This window comes from Marmota flaviventris, chromosome X (genome assembly GCF_047511675.1).
Source record: "Marmota flaviventris isolate mMarFla1 chromosome X, mMarFla1.hap1, whole genome shotgun sequence".
Lineage (NCBI taxonomy): Eukaryota > Metazoa > Chordata > Mammalia > Rodentia > Sciuridae > Marmota > Marmota flaviventris.
The window spans coordinates 42,807,987-42,820,658 of record NC_092518.1 but is presented as its reverse complement, the minus strand read 5'-3'; the positions used below and the strand labels follow the sequence as shown (position 1 = coordinate 42,820,658).

The following is a 12,672-nucleotide window of genomic DNA, read 5'->3' as shown; positions in this document are numbered from 1 at the left end:
CACCAATATTCAATTTGGGAGGAGCGGGGGAGTAATTCGATCTTTTTTTTTTTTTTCCTTTTAGTTGTCAAAAGACCTTTACTTTATTTACTTTTATGCGGTGCTGAGAATCGAACCCAGTGCCACACACATGCTGGCAAGCTCTCTACTACTGAGCCACAACCCCAGTCCCAGCAACTCGATCTTGGTGTTGGAACAAAAGAACAAAGAATCAGTTCTCCTGCGTTGCGACGTTTTGTACACGCAGTGCGTGAGTTCAGCCGTTAGGGTCGTGCCCATTGCATGCTGGGAACGGAGTTCGCGTGACCCGGATATGTCGACCGAAGATGATGGGACCCACGTTGTACGTTCAGATCGGGTCTGGATTTGGCGTTTCAGAACGTCAAGTTTGCCCCGCTTGTAATACCGCTTAGGTATGCGTGACAGGCATTCAGTTCAACTTACGAAAACAAACTGAAGCCGTATCGTTTCTCACCAGTTTACGGTCTTGCTGTGGCTCCGACTGCTGGCGCACCACCTTCCTTCCTCCTGCATCTCCCCGCACCAAGAGCTAAGGTAGGATGTGGATTCTGGCCAAGACTGGAGGCATGCCTGCTCTGTCCCGCCGGCAGGGGATGGAGGAAGTTGCGCTTTCCGCGCCGCGGGTTACATAGTCTAGGCGTTTAGCATCTGGTAGACTACAGACCCAAGATTTGTCTACAGAAAGGAACTAGATTGCTAGAATGCTAGACGAACTCGAGGGAGCGGAGCACGTGGCAACACAATGGTTCGTGGAGCTGCCCAGAAGGGGGATCGAGTGGTCCCATAGGGACCACCGTATTTGATGTGATAAAGACAGACCGGGGCGTGTGGCCAGAGGGCCATTCATGGAAGGTTAGTGGGACCTCTGGGGTAATAGAAGTCTGGTGGGATGATACCGGGAAGTCAATAGGAGCTAATTAGGAATGTTTTTGTCAATATATTCATGGGGGCTTGTGGGTTGTGTTCATTGATTGATTAATGAGGAGGTTGTGCAGTTGGCAACTAGAAAATAGAGAGGTGTTTGGGGGTGTGTTCCTCAAGGGATTGATGAAGATATAATATACAATGGATAGTGATGGGGCATAGTAATCAAAATGGTGAGGCTACAGAGGAAATAACAAAGATGGATGGGAGTCCTGATTAAGGCACTAACAGGAGCAGTGATAAAATAAGACACAATAGAGGCTGATGGGCTTGTGTTGGGATGTTGTGCCATGACCATGGAGGAATTAATAGGGGCAGAGTGAGTAAAGAGTGGGCAATAGAAAGCTGTTGGGATGTAGTCATCAAATGATCAGTGAAAGGCAGGATGGGCAGTAAGGAAATAATGGGGGAATGGGGAATTTACCTTTGAGCATCAGGGAGTAATGCTACTGTATGTTAATGAAAGGTTACCAGATGACTAGTGGTGTGATCTATAGGTCAATTGGAGTGCTGAGTTAATGGGATCTGATAAATCAATAATTGAGAACTTAATGGGGAGCTAACAGGCCATAATCCTCTAGGCATAATCAGGTGTTAAGGATGTCGTAATAAGTTATTACTGGAAGCCTAATCATTGAAGGGATAAGTGGAGGATAGGGTAGACAGAAAAAGATTAAGGAGATGGGAAGTACAGCGTACAGCGAGGGTAAAATGAATGAAAAGCAAGGGGTTAATGGGGGGCTAATAGGGCTCTTTGGAATAACTGAAGAAATGGTCAGTAAGATGTTAATGGGGATGAAGTGGGCAGAGACAGGTGAGAGAGTCACAGAGCCAGGTGCGGTGGTGCTTGCCTGTAATCCCAGTGACTCGTAAGGCTGAGGCAGGAAGATTGCAAGTTTAAAGCCAGTCTTGGCAATTTAGCAAGGCCCTAAGCAACTTAGTGAGACCTTGTGTCAAAATTGAAAAATAAAAAGGGCTGAGTTGTAGCCCCGTGGTTAAGTCCTTCTGGGTTAAATCCCCAGTACCAAAAAAGAAAAGAAAGGAAAGAACTAAGAGACAGAGATTACTGCATGGAGTGTCAGTAACAGGGATGGATAGTGGACAGGGTCAGTAACAGGTCATTCTATCAAATAACTTTTGGGTTTGTGGGATCTTCAGGGTAAGTGTCTGTGATGAGCAATGGGGCCTGAGAAATTAGTGATAGGATCGTTGGGGCCCCATGAGGTCAGTGGGGTGAGTGGGTGTACTTCAGTTTTCTCAGGAGTTCGGTGAGTGGTTGTGTGCGTCCCGTGAGCATAGTTAAGTGTGCATGGTTCTCTTTGCCCTGCATAGGTAGGTGGTGGCCCACTCACTTGGTTACTAATACACAGTGGCATCAGCTGACTGCTGACAGGTCCTTGGGCAGTGTGAAATGGGACGGACATCAAAGGACAAGCGGGATGTCTACTACCGTCTGGCCAAGGAGAATGGCTGGCGGGCCCGCAGTGCCTTCAAGCTGCTACAACTCGATGAAGAATTCCAGCTCTTCCAAGGTCCCTAACTGGTGGGCAAGTCACCCTTGGGGGAGGATCGGCACAGACACGTGTCTAATTCTGCAGAGCTCCCTACCATGGGTGGGCTGATTGGAGGGTCTCTGGGGCAAGCAGGAAGATGAGTCAAATACTCAGGAGGAGGTTGGCACCTGGGCAGTAGGTAGACATGGATGCTCCCCACGGGAGAGGGATAAACTTTGCAGGGTCCTCAGGCTGGAGAGATGGGTGCGGCTGACCAATATACTTTCACTGTGTGTGCCCAGGTGTGACACGGGCAGTTGATCTATGTGCAGCCCCGGGCAGCTGGAGCCAGGTGCTAAGCCAGAAGATTGGGTAAGTGGCAGGAGAGGTCAGGAGGGACCAGGTGGGGGAAGGGCCAGAAATGAAAACTGGGCTGATGTGGGCCACATTGTCCACAGGAGCCAGGGGTCTGGCCAAGTTGTGGCTGTGGACCTGCAGGCTATGGCTCCACTACCAGGTGTGGTACAGATCCAGGGAGACATCACCCAGGTGAGAATGTGGTTGAGGGTATTGGGATGTATTCTGAGTGGAAGCCACCACCTGGGGGCTGTGGAAAGTGGAAGATAGAGCAATAGAATTAGAAAGAGGGCTGGGTGTGTAGCTCAGTGGTAGAGTGTTTGCTTAGCATGTGCAAGGCCCCGGGTTTGATCTCTAGCACTGCAAAAAGAGGGATGGGAGGGGGTAAACAGGCTAGAAAGACAGAGACTACCAGCTGAGAAACAACCAGCAGGTTGTTACCACAGGGCAGCTACAAATAATGATGACACTGGGTCCCTAGAGATGGAACCCTATTCTTTGAAAACTTGGATTACCCAGGGCCTTCCAGTCCAGGGCCATGAGCAGGTGGGTTTCAAGGAAAGTAATGGGGAGCCCTGGGGCCACTCATCATCCCTCTTTTTCTAGCTTTCCACTGCCAAGGAGATCATCCAGCACTTTGAGGGCTGCCCTGCGGACCTAGTGGTGTGCGATGGGGCTCCCGACGGTAAAAGGGGGGAGGGGTATCCTTCTCGGTGCTTCTCACCTTAATTGACTTTCTGCCTCTTCCTTCTGTTCCCAGCTTTTCTCCACATCTTGCAACTTGTGCCCACCTCTGCTGCCTGTTCTCTGCCTCTGTCTTTGCTCCCACCCCTACCAGCCTTTCGGTTTTTGTTTTGTTCTACAGGATTGGGGATAAAACCCAGGGCCTCATGCATGCCAAGCAAGTGCTTTACCACTGAGCCACATCCCCAGTCTTCCATTTTGGTTTTGTGCCTCTTGTCCACCCTTCCTTCTTCTCTTCTCTCTCTACCTGTTGAATTCCACGTTACTATTTTTTTTTTTAACCAATCAGTCATCCATTCAAAACTCATTTGTGGCTGGATGTGGTAGCACATGCCTTTAATCCCAGCTACTCAGGAGGCTGAGGCAGGAGGATCGAAAATTATATGCCAGCCTGGGCAATTTAGTGAGACTCTGTCTCAAAATAAAATTTAAAAAAATAAAGAGCTGGGGATGTAGCTCAGAAAAGAGGGCGGTGTATGTAACTCAGTTGTAGAGCACTTGCCTAGCTTGCATCAAGCCCTGTGTTTAGTCCTCAGTGTACACATACACACACACACAGAGACTCCACTTCATGGAGCTCATGTTCTAGTGGGAGCAGATGGAAAAAAAATAAATGATTAACTAGCTGGGCATGGTGGCACATGTCTGTAATCCCCACAACTCAGGAGGCTAAGGCAGGTGGATCACAAGTTCACAGCCAACTTCAGTCATTTAGTGAGGCTGTAAGCAACTTAGACCCTGTCTCAAAATACAAAATAAAAAATGGCTGGGAATGAAGTTCAGTGATTAAGCACCCATGGGTTCAATCTGTAGTACCCAAAAATAATAATAGTAAAATAAAATATGACTGAATATCTAGCATGTTAAAAAGTAATTGGTAAAAGCTAGAGTTGTAGCTCAGTGGTAGAGAGTGCTTGCCCAACGTGTGCTTAATTCCCAGCACTACCCCCCCCACACACACACACACACACTCTCTCTCTCTCTCTCTCACTCACACACACACACATACACACACACACACACACACACACAATGGGATACGTACCTTAGGGAAATCAATGAAACGAGATAAATGGGAAATGTGTTGGAATTTTAAATAGACAGTGAAGGCCTCACCTTCTTGACAGCAGAGACCTAAAGGAGGTGAGGGAGCAAGCCATGGATATATATCTGAAGGAAGAGTGAGCCAAGCAAAGTTTCAGCCTGTGCAAAGACTCTGAGGTGGGAAGGTTCTCAGTATATATGAGGAAGAGTGGGGAGATCAGTGTTGTTGGAACAGAATGGGGGGGGGGGGCAGTGATAGGAAATAAGGCAAAGGGCTGGGATGTGGCTCCGTGGAAAAGTACTTGTTTGGCATATGTGATCCTGGGTTTAATCCCCAGTACCGTTAAAAAAAAAAAAAAAAAAAAAAAAAACAATAAAGGAAATAAGAGAAGTGACAGGAGACAGATGCTAGTGGGCTGCAGTGATGATGTTGCCTTTTTCACTGGGATGAATGCTTGGAGAAAACTGTGAGAGGGCTAGGCATGGTGATGCACATCTGTAATCCCAGTGACTCAAAGGGCTGAGAATGTGGCTTGGTGGTTAAGTGCCCCTGGATTCAATCCCCAGTACCAAAAACAAACAAACAAACAAAAAATGGAGTATCGTGGGCAGAAGACTGTGCCTGGCTTAGCTTGTGGCAAGACCCACAGCTGTTTAAGCAGTGGGAGGGACAAGGGTGGAAACGGGGCCCCAGGAGGAAGAGGCCACTGTAGTAGTCCAGGTGAGTGATAAATGGCTATGATGGAAAGAAGAACTAAGGGACTGGGCCTGAACAACTGGAAAGATGAAGTGAGTGAAATGGGGAAGATGGGGAGAGGAGCAGGTTTGAGAAGGGAGATCAGGAGTTTGCTTTTGGACTTGTTGGAGCTGTGCGATCTTGCCTGTCAATCTGGAGCTCAGGGGAACCATCTAGACTGGAAGTGGAAATGATAGTGCTGCTTGTGCTGTGCATGTGTTTGGAGAATTACAGTTATTTCCTAAGGGTTAGTAGCTCAGAATATTCCTCCAGTTGGCAGATACTAATTTGCATCCAGAATCTTAGCAGATGGCAACTGTTGTTTTTGGCTATCTAATATCTCTGGTATGAGAAGAAGCATAGAACAAGATCAGCCCCCCTAATGTTCTTCCTCTCACCACAGTTACTGGCCTCCATGATGTGGATGAGTACATGCAGGCCCAGCTCCTCCTAGCCGTGAGTAATGTCTGGCCACCCCTGCCCTCCTTTGGTCCCCTCCCAACTATCTGCACCTCAGCCTCAGCCATCTGTCCTGCTCACAGGCTCTGAACATTGCTACACATGTCTTGAAGCCAGGGGGCTGCTTTGTGGCCAAGGTAAGTCTTGGGCAACCTGGTAGAGTATAGAGAGAGGTCACTGAGGGCTGCCCTCACCTCTCCATCTTGGCCTCTCCACCCTACAGATATTCCGAGGGCGGGATGTGACGCTGCTTTATAGCCAGCTGCGGGTCTTCTTCTCCAACGTGCTCTGTGCCAAGCCCAGGAGCAGCCGGAACTCCAGCATTGGTCAGTGCAGCAGAGCCCAGGCTGGCAAGGGGCTACTTGGGAACTCAACCAACACGGGGTGGAGGTGGCAGTCCTTTACCCCTCACTCCAGATTCCCCCCCACAGAGGCCTTCGCTGTCTGTCAGGGTTATGACCCTCCTGAGGGCTTTGTACCAGACCTGACCAGACCCCTGCTGGACCATTCATACGGTGAGAGCCAAAGCTTTGGGCCCATCGCCAGGGAAACTAACCCCAGCCTCATGCAAGTGATGTGTCTTCAGCCTCACCCCCTGGGGACTATTTTGTCCCAGAAGAGCTTCAACCCAGTTAGTCCCTTAGTGGTAACTCTTGATCTTGGTGAAAACTCTGTCCTTGGAGGATCCTAAGCCCTGTCCCAGGAAAGACTTCACCTGCCTAAGAACATTCTGTCTTAGGAAGACCTTAGTTATACACCCCCAGGTGGAAAGCTCACCCTTGTCAAACTTTTGCCTCATGGGGGTTTTTTCATGTGTATGTATGTGTGTGTGTGTGTGTGTGGTGGTGCTGGGATTGCAACCTGGGGCCCAACCCACACTGGGCAAGTGCTCTACCACTGAGCCACATCCCCAGCCCCCATGAGGTGAGGGTCTCTAGCCTTGCCCCCCGCCCCGTGGGAAATGACAGATCCTGCCCTCAAGGGCATCAAATTGCAATGAGAAAGGAGCAAGCTGTGTATAGTAGAATGCTGGGTGAACATGAGTGCACTGAAAAATCAGAGCAAGGGCCAATGTATTAGAAGGGGTGGCTGGGAGGGCGCCCCGCCCCCAACCAAAAAACAGGTTGTTGGTAGAGAAGGAGAGCAGTTGGTAGCTATGTGGGGACAATTGGTCACCCACACTGCAGCCTGAATTATGACTGGCCTCGTCCTCAGTATCTCTTTGCCTGTTTCTAAGACTCAGATTTCAACCAATTGGATGGTCCCACCCGCATCATTGTGCCTTTTGTGACCTGTGGGGACCTGAGTGCTTATGATTCGGATCGCAGTTACCCACTGGATGTGAGTGCCAGCCATCAGGAGGCGGTTGGGGAAGGCTATCCTAGGTTCTCAGATTATCACTATCTCCGTGCCTTTTGTATCCCCACAGCTGGAAGATGGCTCCGAGTACAAGTATACTCCACCCACACAACCCCCCATTTCACCCCCATACCAGGAGGCCTGCACATTGAAGAAGAAGGGGCAGCTGGCCAAGGAGATCCGTCCCCAGGACTGCCCCATCAGCAAAGTGGACACATTATCCCAGCCCCTGGCCAACCCTCAGTGCCACACCCTACTGGGCTCTGAGGTCTGGAGACATGGCTCTGAGCCCACATAGACCCCCTCGCAATGTAGCTCTTTGCCCTGAGTCACATGCTTCTACTTTCTTGCCTCCCAATAGCTATAAAAATAGTGGGTTGGGGTTGTAGCTCAGTGGTAGAGTGCTTGCCTAGCATGTGTGAGGCACTGGGTTTGATCCTCAGAACCACGTGTAAATAAATAAAAAAGGTACATCAACAACTAAAAAATATTTTTAAAAAATAATGGGTTGGGAGCTGGGGATATTAACTCAGATGGTAGAGTGCTTGCCTCGCATGCACAAGGCCCACAAAAAAACTGGCACATCTTACTGTATGTTAATTGTACCTCAATAAAATTGACACAAAAAATGTTTTAAAAAAATAAAAAATGATGGGTTGGGGCTAAATGGTAGAAGCTTGCCTAGCACATGTGAGGCACTGGGTTTGGTCCTCACTACCCCATAAAAATAAATAAAATGGGAGTATAGTGTGCCTCTACAACTAAAATATATATATTAAAAATAATGAGTTGATCCAGGCATGGTTGGCACATGCTTGTAGTCTCAACCACCAGAGGCTAAGGCAGGAGGATCATAAGTTCCAGGACAGTCTCAGCAACTTAGAGACCCCATCTCAAAAAAAAAAAAAAAAGGACTGGGAGTAGCTCAGTGATAAAGCATCCCTGAGTTTGATCCCCTGGTACCAAAAGAAAGAAAAATCAATGGGTCTACTCAAGCAAAATAAAAATATTTTACCAAATATCTGAGTCCCTTTTCTTTTTCTTGGGTAGATGGAAGACAATGAAATGAATTATTCGTCTTAACACAGTAAGGTAAGTTTCCTTTTTATCTTATGGGGTCAAGTAAAGGGGGAAAGCTCAGTAAAATATCACCTTATTGTTTGGGAGATGGGGGTGGAGGGAATTTTCACTATATTTCCCAGGCTGGTTTCAAATTCCTGAGCTCAAGTGATCCTCACTTGAGCCTCAGTCTCAGTCCCTAGCTGGAACTATAGGGTTTTGTTTTGTTTTTTTTTCCTTAATTTTTTTTAGTTGTAGATGGACAAATACCTTTATTTTATTTATTTATTTTTATGTGGTGCTGAGGATAGAACCCAGGGCCCCCGCATGTGCTGCGCAGGTGCTGTACCGCTGAGCCACAACCTCAGCCCTGGAACTATAGGCTTTCACCATCACACCCAGCTAAATTTCACCTTTGCATCGACAAATAATATTTGAATCAGCAAATATTTATTAAACATTTATTATTGTGTGCTTGGAACTGCTTCAAGCATTTTAAATTTTTTTTCAATTTTTGTAAATGACACAATATTTTATTTATGTCATGCTGAGGATCGAAACCAGTGCCCCACACATGTGAGGGAAGCACTCTTCCACTGAGCCACAGCCCCAGCACCACTTTGAGCATTTTACATATTACCTGTTGAGGCATTCAGTAAATGTTTATGACATACTGTGTGCCAGGCATTGCTCTAGGTTGATAAGAGTATGGAACTAAACAGGTAAATAGCCCTCACTGAGCTACTACTTTGGGAAAGAGTTAATAAATAATAAAACAGTCTTTGAATGGACACATATTGTAAAAAGCTTATATAAGTTATTTTATATATCTTGCAATATATATACACACATATATATATGTATGTATATCTTACAACACTGTCATGTGCTGCATAATGAAGTTTTGGTCAGTGGTGGACTGCATGTACTATGGTGGTCCCACAAGATATATAGTGATGATGTAACCATCTTGGTTTGTGTAAATACACACGATGACATTCATACAGTGATGAAATTGCCTCAGGACATTTCTCACAACATGTCCTTTTTTTAATTGACAAGATTGTATATGTAATATGTAAAAGTAATATGGGATATAAAAAATAGAAAAAGGTAAAGCAGAGTAAAGAGAATCAGGGATTCTAGGCATATTTCTTTGGGAGTTTTTAAAGGATTGTCAAGGAAGGCCTCCCTGAGGTTTTCAGCAAAGACCTGAAACAGCTAGGGAAGGGAATCCATATTTACTTAGTAGAGAGCATGCCAGGGAGAGGAACTGTGGTGGAAAACAGCATGGGTCCAGTTGACCTGTAGCAGATTAGACTAAACTCCAAATGTTGGAGGACCCTCCCTCCTTTCCTTCATCTCCTCCAGCTCCAACAATGATCCCCCATAGCACTGTGGAACCCAGGGCCTCATGCATGCACTCTACCACAGAGCTACACGACCAGTTCTGAGGATACCATTTTTGACAGTGGCCTAACAGGTTGTCCAGTCTTTTGTTAAAAAAAGACACCTTTTTAAAAATTGAACAGGGCTAGGACCAAGTACAGTGGCTCACATCTGTAATCCCATCTACTAGGGAGGCTAAGGCAGGAGAATTGTAAGTTCAAGGCCAGCCTCGGCAATTAAGCAAAACCCTGTCTCTAAAAAGGCTGGGGGTATAGTATAGTTCAGTGGTTCTAGGTTTAATCCCCAGCACATTTTTTTTAAATTGAGGGACTGAAGATGTAGCTCAGTGACTGACCACTTTCCTAGCATGTATGTGGACCTGGGTTCAATCCCTATCACACAACAAAAAGTATATATTTTTTTCTAAATAAGGGGCTGGGGTTGTAGCTCAGTACTAGGTTGCTTGCCTAGCACATGTTAGGCACTGGATTTGATCCTCAGCACTGTATAATATAAATAAAATGAAAATATGTGTCCATCTACAACTTGAAAAATGATAAAAAATTGAAACATCAAATCGCAATGGGGAAAGATATTTACAATCCTTACGTGTAGCACCTTTAATATTTAAAAGGCCCTAATAGCTATGTGCGGTTGCAAACACCTAAAATCCCAGTGACTCAGGAGGCTGGGGCAGGAGGATCACAGATTTGAGGCCAGCCTCAGCAATTTAGCAAGACCCTGTTTCAAAAAAAATTTTTTTAAACATATACATATATACATATATATATATTTAGTTGTAGTTGGACACAATACCTTTATTTTATTTATTTTTATGTGGTTCTGAGGATGGAATGCAGCGCCTTGCACATGCTAGGTGAGTGCTCTACTGCTAAGCCACAAAGCCAGCCCCTCCAAAAAAATTTTTATAAAGGACTGCAGGTGTAGCTTAGTGGTAAAGTACCCCTGGGTTCGATTCCTGGTACTTAAGTAAATAAAAGGTCCTATAAATCAATAAGGAAACAAAAATATGAAAATGGCCAGTGAGCACATGAAAAGATGCGGGTTGGAGAAACTTAAAAAAAAATGACAATACTAAGTTTTTGGAATGACATGCAACAATTTGAAACCAGGTACAATTGTACCAGAAACAAATGTACCATTGGAATACTGGGAATATAGGAGGTGCAGCCCCTGTGGAAAACTGTTAGATAGTATTTACAAAAGTGTGTGTATGCCAATTCCACTCCTAAGAAATGAGTACTAGAAAGGACTGGACCTCTCAGTTGCCATCTTCCTGGCAGTAGTCATGATACAGTTGCTGTTGCCCATACATCCACAAAGTTGACCATAGGCGTGCACATGGCTAATAGTTTGAGTTGTTTGTATTGTTGGTTCTACATAACACTGAGTATACCTGCCGTTTGTTAGCTCTCAATAAAATTACTACTACTTCATTTTTGGTACCGGGGATTGAACTCAGGGGCACTCAACCACTGAGCCACATCCCCAGCCCTATTTTGTATTTTATTTAGAGAGAGGGTCTCACTGAGTTGCTTAGCACCTCGCTGTTGTTGAGGCTGGCTTTGAACTCTTGATCCTCTTTCCTCAGCCTCCTGAGCTGCTGGGATTACAGGTGTGCATGACTGTGCCCAGCATCTTAACTGTTCTGAAGAGTACACTTCAGTGGCATTAAGGACATTCACATTGTGCAACCAACAGCACCCTTCATCTACAGAACTTTTTTCATCTTTCCAAATTAACTGACTTCCCTTAAACCCTAATGCCCCTAACTTGTGGTTCTCCTGCATCAGCCTCCTGAGCCACTAGGATTATAGGCATGCACCACCATGCCTGGCAAAATTACTATTTTTGAAATTAAGATTTTTATGGATATTGTATGTTCATAGTAGCACCCCATTAAATCATGGTCTATTCACAGTAGAGAACTACACAGCGATAAAATGAGCATCCTGTAATTATACAAAATAACACCTTAACAGTTAATAAACTGAACATATGTTTTATGCGTTTTTCTGTTATGGTTCGCAGTAAAAGTAAGGGAGAAAGTTACTAAAAAAAAAATATTAGCAGCTTAGTGAACAATGATTATAGTAAAAGGAAAATGGGAACTTTCTTCTTTTCCACGATGTTGGGAATTGAACACATCATCATCACTTGCTAGGTAAGCACTCTGCCATGGAACTATACACCCAGCTCCTGAAAACATATATTTTTGCTTAAAATTTCCTTTGTCTTTGACTTTCAGTTAGCTGGCAAGCTGATACAACTTAGAAGCTGCTGCCTGTCAGGAAAAACAGAACTTGAGTCGATGAACTTGTTTTCAAACATCAGCAAGACTTGAACAGACAAGCCTGGTGTGGAAATCTACAACAACCTCCACAAGGACAACAAAGACAGAACTAGTGCAGAAGTCTGCTACAATAGAGTAGAACTTTCTTGAACTTGCGTGAGACCTACCTCTTCTCTAAACCTCTCTCGGGGTGTCCAGAACTTCCCCTGAAAGCAGGAATTTAACCTGGATAGATGTCAGGTGTATCCAATGTACTTGATGGAGGAAACTATTACATCTTTATTTTCAATAAAATTGAAATTTAGTTTTACTCCCAGTTATGAATGCTGCCCACAAATCACAACAGTAAAAGTGGTACCTGCAATTTTCCCATCAATGCAAGTCAGTTACTTTTTATGTTTCATTACAGTTGTTACAGACATCTTAAAATATTATTCACATTCTTTACCACTTTGGATGACAACAGATCTTATAATCTGATGTTCTAATAAAAATCCAATTGTTACATCCCAATTTTTTTTCTGTTTAATATATAGTGATGATTGTATTTCAGTAGAATTGATTATTATAATATTTTGTGTGTATACAAACACATGTGCACATTTGCTTTAAATATTTAAGAGCTGGGGGTGTAGCTCACTGGTAGAGGGTTTGCCTCACATAGGCAATGCCCAGGATTCCATCCTTAATGCTGCCAAAAAAAAAAAAAATTCTTAAACCCAGTACAGTGGCACACATACAGTCCCTGTACTTAGGAGGCTGAGGTAGGAGGA

The 12,672-nt window shown here is 45.1% G+C and overlaps 1 protein-coding gene across 4 annotated transcripts; it reads left to right on the top strand.

Moving 5' to 3' along the window:
- Nucleotides 1-285: 285 nt before the first annotated feature.
- Ftsj1 (FtsJ RNA 2'-O-methyltransferase 1) lies at nt 286-12,412 on the top strand. Of its 4 annotated transcripts, none has more exons than XM_027952288.2 (13): nt 286-555; nt 2,278-2,477; nt 2,741-2,810; nt 2,897-2,987; nt 3,402-3,480; nt 5,723-5,775; nt 5,862-5,915; nt 6,002-6,104; nt 6,210-6,293; nt 7,022-7,119; nt 7,208-7,405; nt 8,188-8,229; nt 11,855-12,412. In XM_027952288.2, the coding sequence occupies exons 2-12, from the start codon at nt 2,357-2,359 to the stop codon at nt 8,218-8,220; spliced, it is 984 nt and encodes a 327-aa protein (XP_027808089.1). In that variant the 5' UTR covers nt 286-555; nt 2,278-2,356; the 3' UTR covers nt 8,221-8,229; nt 11,855-12,412. The 4 variants fall into 4 exon arrangements, with proteins under 4 accessions (XP_027808089.1, XP_027808088.1, XP_071462147.1 ...); XM_027952287.2 differs by having other exon boundaries at nt 7,016-7,119; XM_071606046.1 differs by lacking the exon at nt 2,278-2,477 and having other exon boundaries at nt 287-555; nt 7,016-7,119.
- The last annotated feature ends 260 nt before the right edge of the window (nt 12,413-12,672 follow it).